Below are 18,790 nucleotides of genomic sequence, written 5' to 3' on the forward strand. Positions count from 1 at the left end.
TGCTGTATGTAAGGATCCCGAGTTAAGGTGTACGATTTGCTTAGAGAAGTTCAATCTTCCTAAAATACTGTCATGTTTACACACATTTTGTGAACCTAGTATCCAAAGCTATGTACAAAATTGTGCAGGAAGAAAACACCAGCTTTTTCCAATGCCCTTTGTGCCGCATGAAGACTGACTTAATAAACCTTTCTGCAACGGAATGGACAAAAAAACTACCAACAAATTATTTGATTACATCTCTTCTTGATCGTAAAACAAACGACGATAAACAAAAAGAAATACACTGTGATCCGTGCAAATTTGCCAAATTTGACGCAGAGTCAAAAATTAGCTGAAGCTGTTCAGGAACATGGAAGCAGAAAAGAAAAATTTGTCAACGTGGAAAAAACAAGAATGGTTATTGAGAATGACTTTGAGAGGCTTTGTTCGACATTCAACTTTTCCGAAACTAGTAAACGTTATGACTTGCATATCGAAGATAAACTAAAAAATGTTTTAAATTGGTCAAAAATAAGTTCGTTGAATTTTCAACAATCAGATGAGGACCCTCTTACAGACATCAAAACAACACTGTGCTGGTTAGGTTGCTTCAATGATTACACAGTATTTCAATACTCTTTCTCTTTGGGGTACGCACTTCAGGTCTCTCCCCCCTTTTTGCTTCCAAAGTCACAATCAAAATGGAGGATTGAATTCCATGTTATAAATAATAACCTAGGTATTTATGTGAACTGCATATCCAGTGATAATTCTGACTGGCCACTGGATGTTTCTGTTGAGCTAAGCCTTGTAAATCAAGTCGACAGGAAAAAAGACATTGTAAGAACATTTCAACATCTCTTTACAAAAGGTGAATTAGGTAGAGGATTCAAGCCAATTATAGACTGGCAATCACTAAGCTCCACAGAAAAGGGATACAATTCTAACGGCTGGATGAAAATCAAAGCCAGGTTATGGTGAAAAACGTACACTGACGACAAGTAGTCCATTTTGATGAAAATTATTCGTTTTGTGACGTCGATGTGGTAGACATACTTTATTTACGCTTGCATATGCCAAGTGCGATGGTCAGCTAGAATGAAACATTTAATTCAAATATCATTTCGGAAACGTTTCTTATATTGTTACATTATTTTACTACCAAGATCTTAGAGTGTACAGGTGCGTAAATAATTAGCCAATTTTGATTTAGTAATCACCGTAACAATCGACCATGGCTCGATAGAGGGCAAGTGATTGCTGTAAAAATATCAATACAACGTGAGTCCGCGTTTTAAAATCATACATTTGATGTAGCTTCAACTTTTGTTATTAAACGCTGGTTTGATAACTCTGTATCTATCTTCTTATTTGCTTTACAGAATAAAATGTGTAAGTAGCTAGGTTTCATTGTTGGAGTCAAATTTTATTGAAACTTACATGCTATAGACAAACAACGTCTGATAGTTGACGATGAACTATCAAAATATATAAACTGGAGGCTACTACCTGAGAAATACTTGTCTAACAGTTGTTTATTGCAACTTTGAACATATTTTAACAATGATGTGTCTTAATTTCAAACATAAATTCGTCAAAGTAAGTTCTTGTTATGGTAATTCATCCTTGTTTCCTTCATGTTTCATAAAAAAAATATTAACATATAAAAGTATATTTTTAAAAGATAATTTATCAGCGCATCGATTGAAAAAGATAAATTAGAATCGTATTTACAATTGATTGGACTTCCGGTAGAATGTTACTATTTTGTTCATCAAAAGAGATGTTAATTGTTTACTTCTTTTCTTTAAATTTGCTAAGAGAAGCTCATTATTATTCATAGACTCAGTGTCAAAGTCTGCAAGTTTTTTGTCAACATCTGTTTCAACTGAAGTAAACATACAATGTACCTAGAAAAAGTCGAACAAGTGTCATTGCTTTTAATGTGTTTATATATATATGTCAATGACTGGACATTTATCCACGAGTAGAGTCTGTCTTCATAGAATCTGAATTCATACTGCCAGAAGTCCAAGCTCTTGTTTTAAAAAAACAACTCTTTGTCTCAATACGCACGCCAAAGTAAAGGTATCACATCGGTAATTATTTTCACTAAATAGCACTATAGAGGGGAAAAAATCTTAAAAATCAGTTTCTATTTCTCATGACAAAATATTCGGAGGAAATGTTATTTGTTACCTATCTCATCAGCTAACACCATAAAAAGGGCAAGCGATACGGCATTTTCTCAAAATATCTAGCTCCAAATAGGTCTACCCTCAAAACCACGTGTTTTCCGGTGTAATGAAGAATAATGACCCCCGTAGAATAATGGCCGGGGGTCATTTTTCGACGTAGAATAATGACCCCCCTAGCTGAAGAATAATTGGATTTTTCTGAAGAAAAATGACCCCCATATAAAAATGACCCCCCCCCCCATAAACATGAATAGAAATTGGTTACACTGTATCCAAGAAATGACTTTGAAATTTCCTTAATTTTTCACTCTGTTCAACTGCTTTAGAAGTTATAAACACCGAATTTGTAAATAAATTGCTGTATATAGTTTTTCATATTCGTAGCAGGCACACACAAAACACTCTTATATTGCCACAAATTGATTGTTAACAGTTACGTCACTTCTCTCGTAGACATACGGCGGGAAATGACGCAAATAAAGACAGATTCATACACAATGAGGATATTGTGTGAAAATTAACGAACAATAATCATGAAAGAATTATTGTTGTAATAATATAAGCAATATTCACTGGTGAAGGAATTGTTAATCTTAGAATGATACTATTACTTATTAGGTTAGTGAGTCAGTAACTTACCTAATATGTGTTTTGTTTTTCCCAAGGACTATCAAGCGACATGTATATTCACAAATAGCGATGATCTACGCTAAGCCATGTACAAGATGCCTAACATCTCGTCCAATTTAACTCATTTAAACTCTTCATATTTTTCAATCTCACCTTTCAAAAACTCTTTAAAAAATCTTTGCTTCACCCATGTTTACTTACAATGTTTTGTTGCTATTCAATTTTAAATGATGTCTCCCTTTCTCTGCAGAGATTTGAGCAAATTTCGACGCTGCCATTTTGTTCTGATCCAGACAAAACAATGTGACGTCATAATTCTAAGGGCAACTTCTCTAATTTTAAAGAATTTCAAAGGGGAACTACTCCAAATACTTTAAGAACCTACGGCATGTGGTTTATGTATTAAATTCTATGAAATGTCGAAATGAGTAAGCGAGGCGTCGGCCAATGACGGCCATATTGCCTAATATTATTTCTCACCGAACAAATAAAGAGATATGTGAGGCAATCACGTGCTATGTTTAAACCAATGAAAGTGTGACATTTCAGTCCAAGGGAAAACAAATTTATATATCTTTATGGAAAAAGACTATGGGGACAAGTAACGTAGGAATATGAATTCTTCTTATTTACATTTCTTGAGGAAAGTGATTTTTAAAAAATCATTTTGCGTTAGTTTTGTTTTCTTCTACGTGATACATGAACATCAATATTCTAAACATTTGTTGTAATGTTGTATTTGTGATCATTAATAGACTTTATTCTTTTAGAGAAAATGTGTGAAGAGTACCTGACTATAGTAAATCTTAATAGATAATAAACACTGATCGATTATAATATGAAAAGGTTGTTTCTAAAAGCGTTGATAAGAGGTTATGGCCCATGTTAGGGGTTTATATCCCCCTTGATTTTGATCACACGATCTTTATTGTATCCAAAGTTACCAATGCTCATACAAACTATTGATGCATTAATCATCTTGATATTAACTAAATTTACTAAAGTATGCTGACGATAAAGTAAAATATATTTTCTGTACGAGTACTCTCAGTACTTTGACGATTTTCCTTATTGGCTGTTAATTAAGGTCAGACGACACGTTCATTGAGAATCTTTTTTGTATCTCCTCTTAATAAAGAGTTCCAATAAAAAAATATTAATTTTATAATCATTTTAAAAATGATTAAAATTTAATTGGATGTGGTTATGTGTCTAGATGGCCAAGTCGTTAGAACCGTGGCCGGTCACTGTCAGAAGCGTATACGTTCTAGAGGTCGTGAGTTCAAAGCCCCGCCCCAATAGATAAAGTTCCGATATAGTGAATTTTGTTGTGCTGTATATGTATTTATTTTTATATCAACAATTCAAGTGTATTTTCAAGAAGATTATGTAGGAAATTGCATACTCTAGTATTTTGCAGAAATGCCTGGTAAGGTACCCTACTTTTTTGCAAGAAAGCTTGTCAAAGTAGTAGTAAACCATCAACAAATTCCTGGAAAAAGTTATATAAAATTGAGGAACGTGTCGTCTGACCTTAACCTCTACTGGCGTAATGGCTGCTGTCAGTGCCAACTAACTTCAGCTCGGTTATAATGCCTAACAGTGGAGTAAACTTTTGTTAATTTTGGTTCCATCATTAATTCCGCGTGATGCACTTGCATACCCAGCAGTTTGTAATAGTGGAAATCCTCAATGCAAGTATAATTCATGAACAATAGGAAGAATATAAAAGATGCGACGGCGAAGCGCGAAGATGCGAAGACGAAAGTGCCAAGTTGCGAAGGCGAAGAAGTGATACTACTATCGCTTCTTTGCCTTTGGAACTTCGCACTCTCGCCTTCGAATCTTCGCGCTTTCGCCTTTTTAGCTTACCGAAAAGAAGTCAAGGGGAGCCCGGCGTTGGCGTCCAGAGCTGGTTAAAGTTTTTGGTGCAGGTCCTGTATCTAAGCTATTACTACTTCACCTAACCTGAATGGATGGTGAGTCTTATGATACCGATGCACCTGACAGGCATGGATGCTGAATCAGAGCCATAGGTTGGGGATGCTTGAGGAGGTACAGGTTTGAATTGCTGGTGCCCTCTGATGATGATATCTTACTTATTACTGGTCCCAACTTCATTGAAGCATTGAAGGTGCGTCACTGATGCACCTGACAACTTGAATGCTGAATCTGAGCCATAGGTTTATGATGCTTGATGAGGTTGATTTTTTTGGAACAGGTCACATGTTTTATAGACGATAGCTTGCATAGTTGATTTAACTAAATTATAAATGAAACCCAAAGGTTGCTTCAGATGCAGAGCGTGATCTCCATCATCAAGGATGCTAAAGAAATCTTCTACCTCACTCAAACCTGCTTGATAGATAGATGTAGTTGTTGTTAAATGATATAACATGATTCCTATGATATAGTATTGTATGATATGAAACACTATTGTTTAATAGAATACAATATAATACCATATGTTATATTGTAAAACGTTATATGATACGATATAATATTGTATCATTTTTTAAATATTTTATGATATGATATTGTATCATGATATTGTTCTGTATAGAATTGTATATTATGATACAATATTGTATAATGTTATATTGTTTTATTAATTAGATATTTAATCACATTATACTATTACATATGAAATTGCAATATATGATATTGCATCCTATGATATGATATTGTATATTCTATTATATTGTATCAAACAGTATTGTATGATATAATATTGGTTTCTGTAATATAGAATTACATCAAATGAAATTGTATATGTGATATTGTAATATTATAAAATATCGTATCATGCGATATTGTATAATATGATATTGGTTTATATGATATATTATCATATTACATGAAATTGTATTTTATGATGTTGTTATATATATTATTGTTTCATATGATACAACATGTATAATATAATTGTATTATATAATATTTATTTTATTCCACGATATTGTATAATTTGATATGATACAATGTTGTATCAAGTTATATTGTATCATATAATACAATATCATATTATTTATCAAATATGATACAGTATCATACAATACAATATCATATAATATATTATACAATATAATAACACATGTTTCAATGTTATGATGTATTATTGCAATATGATATTGTTTCATATAATACTATATTGTATCATGTTTTATGATATTGTATTACTTGATCAAATACAATACCGATAACAAAATGCAATGTCATATCATACGTTACAATACCATATCTCACAATTTTTGTACGGTATTTTATGGTATTATATGATATATATTGTAAGTATGATAGGATGCAATTTTCAATTTTATATTATTGTATTGATTAACATATGATCATATGATTATCATACAATTTTTTAACAGATGATATATGATAATGTGTCAAAACAGAATCCATGAATATCCAAGATCATAAAGGATGGTTTTCATATAATATGATAAAGGTGGTCTCATAAAGGTGATGCCTCATAAAGGTGATGCCTCGTCTCGGTGAGCTTTGTAATCTGTTATTACCTATGTTTTATAATTGCGGAGCTCTCTATCGTTTAAGGGTTCAAGGCATTTTTGGAAATTTTATTTTTATAAAATTAATAATATTAAATTATTCAGGGGGATAGGGTCCGGACCCCCTCTCCCCTTTTTCTGCGTGAAATTATAAATATTGAATTTTCCCGGGGGACGGACCCCCTCTCCCCCCTCTAGATCCATGCATGAGCAAGGAGTGTCGCATAATGAAATTAGAATGTTACTGTGTTTGGTCCACGGTAAATAGACGGCTGGTAAGTGATAGGAGTCTGGAAGTGCATACATGTATGTACACATTATGGTGGACATTAAATTTTGTGTGGAGTATATAATGATTAGGCATAGCCAGCACTGGTAAACATATATGTCTGATGTACAGATTAAAATATTTATAAACATTCATAGTAAGCGCGATAGCCTAGTGCATGCGTACCAATAATAGCCTGGATTAATCGAAAAACCTTGGCGAGTACGGTGCCTGCATTAAATTCTATGTAATCCAAGTCGAAAGTGCGAAGATGCGCTAGCAAGAGTGCAAAGTTGGGAAGATCCGATAGTAGTATCGCTCCTTCGCCTTCGCACTTTAGGCATCACATCTTCGCGCTTCGTCGTCGCATCTTCGCACTTTTGCTCCTTCGCCTTCGCACTATCGCCTTTGCAACTTCGCATCTTCGCCCTATATTAAGGTCAGAGTGGCCCTATCGGAACACCATAGATATATGTAAATGTAATTGTTAAAGGGGCATGGTCACGATTTTGGTCAAATTCTATTTTTCTGTTTTCATTATTTACAATGCTTAATGAAAGCATTTCTACTGATCAAATGAAATTTGAGGGTCAGTTGTAAAGTTATAAGCAAGATACAGGGCTCACAATTCTTTGTCATGCAAACAAGGCTCGTGCCCTGTTGTTGTTTACATAGGTTTAATATACCAGTAAAAATCTTTTTCAAGCTGATTTGTCTATCTTCTTATTCATTTTAAGCATAAATAAACAGTTCCTTACGTTTAACACATTCATTAGGTCTAAAATTAGAATTTTCACTTCAACATTCAAAATGTAACGAATGACACTCAAATTTTGGTTGCCTATTAAAATGCCTTACTAAAGCATTGTGAACAATAAGATCGGAATTTTTTTTGACTAAAATCGTGACCATGCCCCTTTAAGATGACAACCATACCCCGATGCAATACGTCAATGTCTTGTTATAACGGAAGGATTTTTATTTTCTAAGCTATACCCCTTCTTTCACTTTAGGTTTATTTGAATATGAATTATAATTTCTGTTACTTTCTATAAACTGCAGCAGTAAAAATTACAATATTGTAAAGACTATTTCACAAATACTAAAAACTATACTGAAAAACTTTAATCTACGAGGGAGTCATTATTCTACCGGGGTCACTTTTCTTTATGTGGAGTGTGCTCATTTTTATGAAAATGACACTTATTCTTCAGGCAAAGGGGTCATTTTTCAACGTTGAATAATGACCGGGGGTCATTTTTCTGCGATGAATAATGACCGGGGGGTCATTATTTTACGTCGAAAAATGACACCCGGTCATTATTCTACGGGGGTCATTATTCTTCATTACACCGGACTGCACACTCCACAGGAAGCTGCTGCATGTGCCCTGAATGAAGAAGTCCCTGTGAAAAAAGATCAACACCTAACAAAAAACATGAAATATCCCTCTCAGTGGTACAAACATTTTTAAAACTGAGTAAATGAAAATGTAAAAATGCAGTCAAGGAAAAAAATAATTCTGAAGTATATATTAATGAATTTAATTTTATGGTTTAATTTACTTTGGCGTTCGTTTTGAGACATAGAGCTGTTTAAACAAGAGCTTGGACTTCCGGCAGTATGAACTCAGATTCTATGAAGACCGAGTCTACTCAAGGATAAATGTCCATTTATTGACTTATAGATATAAACACATAGAACGCAATGGCACTTGTTCGACTTCATCCAGGTATCAATGGGTATGGAATTATGATACTGGAATTGATCTCAATTGGTTTTCTTAAGCAGACATGTTCTTGAGAACAATTTGTATTTCTTCTAATGAGTCATTTATTGGATTAGATGTTTGTTTAATAAAAAAATTATTCATATCAATAAGTATCTGAAGGCATTTGTTCTCTTAATCAATAATCACTTATTGTTGATTTGTCACGGACAAATGAAATTGACTTACCGTGGAACAGGTCTCATTTGATATGCAGCTCAACTGCGTATGTGTAAGCGTCACAGGAAGAAATGGAAAAGGCAGGACATTTTCTAACGGATTTAAAAAAATACTTTTCAATTTATTTTAAATCAAATACATTGAGTATATATTATCATAAGTTTTTAAATATAATTATCTTTAGTTTAAGATAAGATGTATGTGAGAGTAGCATTATTTGATTTGAAAAGGATTCACAGTTTCAAATCAATTATCGAGTACTCGACTATCGCTCGACTAAAGCTCCAACTAATCGACTAAACCAAACGAGTAAAGTTGACAGCCCTTATTAAAATGAAAACATTTCTAACAGAAGAACCAACGCCATTCTTTACTACTGATGTCGGCGAAAAGTTACGTGTAAATCGAATCATTTAAAAAATAATAATAAATTTCCATTCAAATGGCATGGATCGCAGTCTATTGACCCAAACAGTTCAATAGTTCGGGTTTAAATAGATAGGAATTCTGACTATACATACAGAAGAGAAAAACACTAAACAACAATATTTTATTGATTAGGTAATGAAAAAAAAAGCAGAGTTGCTGTTCTTTATTTTTCAGAGAAATTAAAACGAAACTTCTTGGCTCTGATAATGGCGACCGTTGAAGGTGAGACCCCTGAGTTGAGCTGTCCAATTTGTTTAGAAAAGTTCAACAATCCTAAAAAGTTGCCTTGTTTACATACATTTTGCGAACTTTGCATTCAAAGCTATGTACAAGTACAAAAGTCAGCAACCGAAGAAGAGAACACCGCATTCTTTCGGTGTCCTCTGTGCCGATTTGAGACTTACTTTACAAACCTGTCTGGTGTAGAATGGTCACAGAAGCTGCCAAACGATTATTTGATAACGTCTCTTCTTGACCGTAAATCAAATGACCCCAACTCTAATGAAATATACTGTGAGCCGTGCAAATATGCCAACGAGAAAAACGTAGCAACATACCTCTGCAGAGATTGCAAGGAATGCATGTGCGATCAATGCTACAACTATTCACACAAACGTAAAAGAAACAATCACATGCACCTAGTGACAAGTATCACCCCCGATACAGATTTGAAGCCTCTTGAATCGTATGAACCGTGTCCCGTTCATATCAACAAAGTCCTGGAAGTTTTTTGTTTTGATCATAGAAAGATTTGTTGTAGCATCTGCTTTGCAACAGAACACAGAACCTGTGATATTGTAAAATCTTTGGATGAAGTTGAAATGAACGAAGAAGAAATAATTGATGTAGATGATTTTGTATACACAATATCTTGTGCTAAAGACAGTACTTCAACAGCCCTTAACGAAGCAAATGTAAAGCTAACACACCTTGATGATAATAAAAAAATGATGTTGCAGTCTTTAGTTGACATCATTGAAAAGACCAAGTCTCATTTGGACACCTTGCATGAAGAACTAAAAGTATCAATAGAAAAGACGTTTTCAAACACTGAACAGAGTCAACAGTTTGGTATTGAATGCATGACTGCTTTTAAGAAAATGTTGATACACAGTCAAAAAATAGCTGAAGCAGTTGAGGAGCATGGCAGCGAAAAACAGAAATTTGTCACTATGGAAACGACAAAGATGGCAATTGAAAAACACTTTGAAAGGCTTCGTTTGGCATTCAACGTATCTGAAACTAGTACACAATATGTTTTAGATTTCGAAGATAATCTGATGAACGTCCAAAACTGGTCAAAACTAGCTTCCCTGAATTCTCAACAATCAGATGACTCTTTAGCAGACATAAACAAAACTCTATGCTCGTTGGGTTGTTTCAAAGATTACACAGTGTTTCAACACTATTTCGCTTTGGAACACACAGTACAGGTCAGTCCCCCATTTTTGCTTCCAAAGTCACAATCGAAATGGAGCATTACATGTCAGCTCATGAATAATAACATGGGTATTTATATGAAGTGCGAATCTAATGAAAATTCTGACTCGCCACTGGATGTATCTGTTGAACTAAGCCTCATTAACCAAGTTGACAGGAAAAAAGACATTGTTAGAACATTTCACTATGGTTTTACAGAAGGTGATGTTGGTAGGGGATACAAATCATTTATAGACTTGCAAACACTGAAATCAAAAGAAATGGGATATAATTCCGATGGTTGGTTTAAAATCAAGGTTAGATTATGGTGAGTGAGAAGGTACATTCACAATGACACATTTTAATAAATAAATAATCATTTTGTGAAATATTTTGTGAAATATTCGTTCTGTGATATTGATGTAATACACATGCTTAATTTACCCTTGTATACGCATGCGATTGCCAATCAAAATGAGAAACCTACCTTGACTGTAACATTACTTTGTATATTTTACTCAAATATCATTTCGAAAATACCAGTATTTTTTTAATGTTACAATAATCACGCCTCTATTTAGAATTTTGTAAATGCACAGATGTGTAAATGATTAATAATATTTGATAGAGTAATCAACTAAACAATCGACCATGGTTCCATATTGTGTTTATGATTGCAGCAATGAACAGCAAAACAGTTTGATTCTGCTTTTAAAAATGATATACCTGATGTGGCTACAATTTTTGTTACTTAGACTCGAGTAATCACCTTGTACATATCTTCTGCTTTGCTTTACTGAATAAAATATTTTTCATTAGTAAAGTCATATTTTAAGTTTGAAATACAGAATCCGTTCGGTGGTTATGAATATTGCTAACCATATACTTTTTAAACTGCCACGTGAAAAAGAAACAGCTTAACAACCAAGTTTGTTCTTTAAACTTCAACATGTCAGCAAAGGCATTGACGTAGTAAATATCAGCAATATCCTCAAACACAAAAAAGTCCAGTCTTACATTACACCATATTTTGATTAAAGTCTACTCCTTGTATTTCTTATATTATGCATGGATAATTGAATCCAAATTATTCAATTACAAGAAAACTCTAGAATGCCTCGACATCGAGCATCTGAAAGGTTGTCCTCTAACGTGTTCTTGTTCTTCTTTGCCCTTTAACTATAGTCCTGCTGGACATGTCGTTATTGGTGACGTAAATATGGTAAATAATGATGACCTTAAATCACTTAATCTTGAAGGTCCACAATTTAGGAAACCCTGATTTTCAATTGGCATTCTAATTTCATACACATTATAAATTCTGTAGAGGAATGCGCAAAACGATTGGCCAAACATGAAAAATGACTCGACAGGTTGTCAGTATGGAATAAAAGTGTTCGATGCGTGTTAAAATCTTGCATTATGCGATTAAAGTATAAAAACATCATATGCTTTTATATTTGATAATTTAAAGGTGAAAAAAGAACAAGATGGATTTCACGACCAGTTTGTACTGGTCCCTGTTGAGAAAGCAGGAAACAATGTTGTCTTTGTTTGTAGATTATAAATTATAATGTAAATTATATATATAAATTTAATTCTGCAAGTGGCAATTCAACTTTTACTTATTGTTCTCGTTCTAAGGAGGAATGTCTTCAAAATCATATGTCAGTTTAAATATTTTCAATGTTCCCAACAACCAAAATCAATTTAAATTACCCTACCTATATTGTATACCAAAACTTAAGGATAAAAATCCTTACAAAGAAAGATATATAGCGGGTTACAGTAAATGTTCTTCAAACTTCTTTCTTTACTCCTTACCAAATCATTAACAGCAGTAATGTAAACTTCAGAGTACTGTGCAACAGTATATCCAAGAATCTGTTTATATCAGATGTGGATACTTAAAAATTTCTAGGAACTTTTAGAAAATTTAAAACCCTCAAATTTTACCAAATTAATAGCATCAACTTACGACTTTTCTACATTTTATGCATCCCCCAATGAATTAAAGTCCAGGCTTTTTGACATCATTGATAGCTGCTTTTTCAATAAAAAAAAATAGATCACGTAAATTTACTTGCTTTCTCTTCAGTCATATACAAAACAGTTTTGTTAAAAACCATTCGGATTGTAGCTATTGAAAATCAAGTCTTCCAACATTCTGTTGGAATTCCTATAGGTACCAATTGCACCCCAGTGCTAGCTGGCCTATTTTTGTATTCATATGAAGCAGAATTTATTTGAAGACTTGTACGTGACAAACATTATTCACTCGATTTAGCCTGCAACTTAACATTCAAAATCAAAGCAATTTTATTTAATACTGACGTCTGCACAAATTTACGTGTTAATTCGAATCCCGATCGGTTTTCCCGAAATAAGTTGCCATTCCAGTACTGGACTGGTGGTTCAATAGATTGCAGTCTACTGACCGACAGTACAATAGTTTGGGTTTAAGTAGATGGAAATTCGGACAAAACATACAGAAAAGACATAATTATTAAATATCTTATAAAACAACAAAATTCCATTGATCATGTTATAAAAAGGAAAAGAGTTGCCGTTCTTTATTTTTCAGAAAAACTAAAACGAAACTTCGTGACTCTAATAATGGCGACCGTTGAAGGTGAGAACTCTGAGTTGAGCTGTCCAATTTGTTTAGGAAAGTTCAACAATCCTAAAAAGTCGCCTTGTTTACATACATTTTGCGAACTTTGCATTCAAAGCTATGTACAAGTACAAAAGACAGCAACCGAGGAGGAAAACACTGGATTCTTTCGGTGTTCTCTGTGCTGATTGGAGACTGGCTTTACAAACCTGTCTGGTATAGAATGGTCACAGAAGCTGCCAAACGATTATTTGATAACGTCTCTTCTTGACCGTATATCAAACAATTCCAAACCTAAGGAAATTTTTGTGAGCCATGTAAGTATGCCAACGAGAAAAACGTAGCAACATATCACTGTAAAGATTGCAAGGAATGCACGTGTGATCAATGCTACAACTATTCACATAAGCGTAAAAGAGACAATTGCATGCACTCTGTGTCAAGTATCACCCCCGATACAGATCTGAAGCCTCTTGAAATGGATGAACCGTGTCCTCTTCATATCAACAAAGTCCTGGAAGTTTTTTGTTTTGATCATAGAAAGAATTGTTGTAGTATCTGTTTTGCGAATGAACACAGAACTTGTGATGTTGTGAAAACTTTGGATGAAATTGCAAAGAACGAGGAAGAAAGCATTGACGTAGATAATTTTGTAAACACAATTTATTGGGCTAAAAACAGAACTTCAATAGCTCTAAAAGAAGCAAATGAAACGCTAACACACCTTGAGGATGAAAAAAATCGATGCTGCAGTCTTTAGCTGACACCATTACCAAGACCAAGTCTCATTTGGACACCTTGCATGAAGAACTAAAGGGATCGATAGAAAAGACGTTTACAAACACTGAACAGAGTCAACAATATGGTATTGAATGCATGACTGCTTTTAAGAAAATGTTGATACACAGTCAAAAAATAGCTGAAGCAGTTGAGGAGCATAGAAGCGTGAAACAAAAACTTGTCACAATGGAGACGACAAAGATGGCAATTGAAAAACACTTTGAAAGGCTTCGTTTGGCATTCAGCTTTTCTGAAATTGGTACACATTATGTCTTAGATTTCGAAGATAATCTGAAAAATGTGCAAAGCTGGTCAAAACTAGCTTCCCTGAATTCTCAACACGCAGATGACCCTTTAGCAGACATAAACAAAACTCTATGCTCGTTAGGTTGTTTCAAAGGTTACACAGTGTTTCAACACTTCTTCTCTTCGGAACACACAGTACAGGTCAGTCCCCCATTTCTGTATCCAAAGTCTCAATCAAAATGGAACATTAAATGGCAGATGATGAATAATAACTTGGGAATTTATTTGAACTTCGTATCCAGTGAAAATTCTGATTGGCCACTTGACATATCATTCGAGCTAAGCCTTATAAACCAAGTTGACAGGAAAAAGGACATTGTAAGAACCTTTCACCATCTCTTCACAAAAGGTGAACTAGGCTGGGGATCCAAGTCATTTATAGACTGGCAATCACTGAATTCAACAGAAGAGGGATATAATGGCTGGTTTAAAGTCAAAGTCAAATTATGGTAAATGAGTACGGACATCGATAATAACAAGAATATATTACTAAAACCGATTTGGTTTGACTTTTCCGATCGCGTCGCGTTCAACTTTTTCAGCTACGTCATACATAAACAATACCCGCACCTTAACCACAGTTTTTTTTATTGGTGGATTCAGCTTACCGCTGATTGGCTGCTGGTTAACTAAGACTAAATTATGCACGGACAGAACAACAACATATCAGAGAATGAAAAATTCACATGGGTACTCGTGACTGTCGAAATTGGGCTATTTTTCGAAAGTGTACACTTGTGACAAAACAATACATACGGTACATAACATATATAGCTGTAGCTCTGTGTATAAATTTTGGGTTAGAAAATATAAAGCTACAGTGCATACAATACTTACATGTACAAAAAAACTTTACGGCAATTTACCGCGTATAAAAATAACACTATTTTTTAAAAATATTTACATCATACCATACCACATTTTGTGCAAATAATCCATTTAAATAATTCTTCATTCAGTTTACTACTGTTAATAATTGTAGCTTTACCCGGCCAAACTTTCTCCTATTAAACAACCTTTAACCGTACTCGGAAAGCGGATCAAGAACTGTATTTTTTATGTATGTAAACAAACCAGTGTTCATGTATGGAGCGGGTGAACGGGGGTTCAGAGACAGGTAAAATAAAGAAATCTGCAGTAAATGGTTTGTGAATATTTTAGTATATATATTTACACCGAAAGTGATAGGGCATCAGAAGAGAAACGAATCGGACACTTGCCTAATGAAGACGCACATGTACAAACCTCCTTGCACTCTCCACTTCCGTCTCGTTCTTTCACACCATCGTTCAATACTTTTATTGACTGTCGATTGCCGATCGAAAGGTGTAGAAATCGAGGAATTCATACCTATCACTTTGACTGGCAAGTTAGTAGGTAATACATGTGCATTATACATTTACGGTATTTACATGAAATGAACGCTTAGCACATGCAACTTTTAAATATTATATTTTTTATAACGCCGTACTCTGGACCGTAGCTTGAGGCTATGGTTTAACGCCCGTTTGCACAGAGAGAGAGAGAGAGAGAGAGAGAGAGAGAGAGAGAGAGAGAGAGAGAGAGAGAGAGAGAGTTTAGCACAGAATTTAAACATACGGGATAGTCGATTTTGAATGAATAATATTGGGGGGAAATAAACTGTTCTGAGAAATCCATCAGCGCTGGCATTGCATAAGCGTATACTGATAACTCGGCCTAAAAATAGGAGTTAACCAATCATATAGTTTTCACACCGGCGGCGTGTATAATTTATGCATGACGTAGCTGACAGAAATGATCGTGACGCTATAGGAAAAGTCAAACCAAATCGGTTTTGATAATATTCTACGGAATAATACACATGTATTGGTTTTGTGATGTAGATGTAATACACATACTTTATTTACTCTTGTTTATACTAAACTGCAATAAAGTAACCCTCGCCCGATTTTATTTTTTGGGAAAGGGCTATAACTCCATTTGATCTCTGTAGTGTTGCAAGTATGGGTGTGATTCACTCCCGCAACGATTTCGGCTCAAATCGTATATAAATGACAATAACATTTGCATTTTTAACCTAACCTCAAACATTGTAGTTGTGTATGGCATAAATTAATCCAAAATATCAAGTATAGTCCATATATCGGTTATTTTTCGTGTATGTCAACAACGCAGTTTGAATTTGTCCGCCATGCTTACTAACCTTGATCGGTTTTATTTTGGGACAGCCAATGAGAATTAAGGAGCGGATCTTGAACTGCATATAGGAATTCCCCTATTTTAAACATAGTTAACGCGGTAAATATGAATTTTCCATTAATATATCATTGCCTTGAATGGTGTTTTAGTGATAAAACGAGGTTAGATCGCTTATTTACACTGACATTCACGCTATCACGCTATCAAGTCCATCAAATCTTCAAGCACAAATCCCATAACATCACGCGAGAACTGTCATGGCTGCTAAAAAGACTACTGGTAAACATGCTGATTTGTTTTTTCTGGTTTTGATTTGTATACGGTTAGTTTGTTCCACCTGAATTAAAAATCATTTTATCTAAAAGAAGTCAAATATGAAAACGATTTTTTCAGACCGAAGTGAGCCGCAAAAAAAATTAATTTTGCACCATTACGGAGACACTATTTAATTGTAGCCTTCTCCAGTAAACATCAGATATTCAAAAAAATCGGAGAGGGCTACATTATTGTAGCTATTTTATGCTAAATGCGATGGTCATTAATCAAAATGAGAAATTCATCTTATATAAAACATCACTTTGTAAACTTTACTCAAATATCCATTCGGAAATATTTCTTCAAATTTTACAATATCTCACTACCATTCAATATTTGTAGAGTGTACAGGTGTGTAAATAATTAACAAAGTTTGATATTGTAATCAACGTAACAGTCGATTATAGCTCGATAAAGTGATTACAGTAATGAATATCAATACAGCTCGAATCTGCTTCTTAAAACTGATAACCTGCTGTACCTACAACTTTTGTTACCAAGCGCTATAGTAATTACCCTGCAAATATCTTCTGGTTTGATTTACTGAATAAAATATGTTCAAGCAACACTTGTCTGATTGTCGGAATATATTGTTAACATCTAGTCGCTTTTAACAATGACATGTCTAAATTTCTTGCAAACATGAACTTCATTTTGATTTTAATTTCCGTTAAAGTAAGTGTTTGTTATGCTTCTTCACACTTGCTTCCTTCATGTTTCATAAAAAGATAATTTTTAGAAGAAAATTTTTCTACGCATTGACTTATATAGATAAGTTTATGCCCCATACATATGCCAAGGTAAATACAACCACGAAATTTAAACCAACAGTTTACGCTTTTTTCCCCTTTGATTTTGTTCTACATTGATATTATTATTCTATTATTAAAATCGGGCTCATCTGCAATTGCGGCCTTTGTGTATTCCTTGTAGATTCTGTAGAATAGCTCTAAACCAAATGTTTGCTTTTCCTCTTTTGATTTAACAAATTGTAACCACTATTTTTTAACATTTTTCTGAAATCTGATATTTCCTATCAATGCATAATTGAGGCAGAGTTTCCAGACTTGAGCTATAAAAGACCGTCGCAAGATTTCAGAGGGCCTCAGTCAAATAATAAAAAAATACGCATAACGCAAAGACGTTTTGTGTATTTGATGATATATTGGCATTAATACAACTTATTTTGCTTTTTATATTTTGATTTTTTTTAATGCTGACTGATTGGCTCCGACCCTGAAATGACGTCGACGTTTGATGACAAATAACACTACTGTTTCTTTCAGCAAAAATTGATGAGATAAAAAAACCCTGACAGTTGACAGGAAGGCAATGTACTTTTTGAGTTCATGTCAATTTATTTAAAAGGTATAATTAAAACTTGTTTAGTGATGATTTGAGTGATATTTTAACATACCCAATAATTAAGTACTACGCTTGCTTTTTAAACTAATAGATTCTAAGATTTTTTGTGCTTATGACTATGCTTTCATATGTAAAATATTTCTTTTAAAAATAAATGCAATATTCTTGCAAGCAGTATGTAAAATGTCTATACATGTCTGTGTGTCAATTTGACCGGGTAGAGGTGTTGTTCATTGGCAGATCTAAAGGGGGATCGGGGGGACGGGGTTCAGCGCAAGGTGTCTGAAAGTTGTCTGGTTTGCAAAAAGGTTGTGTCCCTACGGCGCTAAGGATAGGATTAGGATATTAAGTCACACATGGGTAATGGATGATTGCCGACCAATTGATACCTGATTAATTCAGCTTATTGTACAATATTTACTGAAACTGTTGTGTAGTTTTACTAAAAAATATCAATAAGGATTTGGAAACAGGTGTAGCCTATACAAACCCCCTTTTCGCATAAATAAGTAACCGATTGTCACTTCCTTGAAGAATGGAATTCAATAACACAAGCATTATGAACTGATTTTAGGTAATTTTTTTCTGTTATTTTGTCAGTCATTTCATAGATACGGAGATTTTATAGAAACAATACATCCGATAATAAATGAAAGTGTTTTGGATAAATGGTGTATCCATATCAAATTTAAGTATAAAATGAAACAAAAAAGTATTGCATATTGTTTACCTAGATGTTTGAATAACTATTGTAGTTTTGTTACTATTAAGCAATAATGGTGATTCATACATCGGATTTATGATTAGAAATGAGATTAATATTTGAGTATCGATTTTCCT

At 33.9% G+C, this 18,790-nt stretch overlaps 2 protein-coding genes and 1 pseudogene across 2 annotated transcripts; all 3 read left to right on the forward strand.

The window, feature by feature from the left end:
* Window positions 1–237: 237 nt before the first annotated feature.
* LOC128187395 (uncharacterized) lies at window positions 238–1,361 on the forward strand (the record flags this gene model as incomplete). Its single annotated transcript, XM_052857844.1, has 1 exon — window positions 238–1,361. A coding segment is annotated over one exon (726 nt), but the record flags the coding sequence as incomplete, so codon positions are not given.
* Window positions 1,362–9,169: 7,808 nt separating this feature from the next.
* On the forward strand, window positions 9,170–11,185 carry LOC128186771 (probable E3 ubiquitin-protein ligase MID2). The gene is made up of 2 exons (XM_052856658.1): window positions 9,170–10,403; window positions 10,609–11,185. Exons 1-2 carry the CDS (start codon window positions 9,177–9,179, stop codon window positions 10,642–10,644), a joined length of 1,263 nt encoding a protein of 420 aa, XP_052712618.1. The 5' UTR covers window positions 9,170–9,176; the 3' UTR covers window positions 10,645–11,185.
* Window positions 11,186–12,984: 1,799 nt separating this feature from the next.
* Window positions 12,985–15,913, forward strand: LOC128186772 (probable E3 ubiquitin-protein ligase MID2; annotated as a pseudogene).
* Window positions 15,914–18,790: the final 2,877 nt, after the last annotated feature.

The sequence above is a fragment of the Crassostrea angulata genome, chromosome 6, assembly GCF_025612915.1.
Source record: "Crassostrea angulata isolate pt1a10 chromosome 6, ASM2561291v2, whole genome shotgun sequence".
In the NCBI taxonomy this organism is placed as follows: domain Eukaryota; kingdom Metazoa; phylum Mollusca; class Bivalvia; order Ostreida; family Ostreidae; genus Magallana; species Magallana angulata.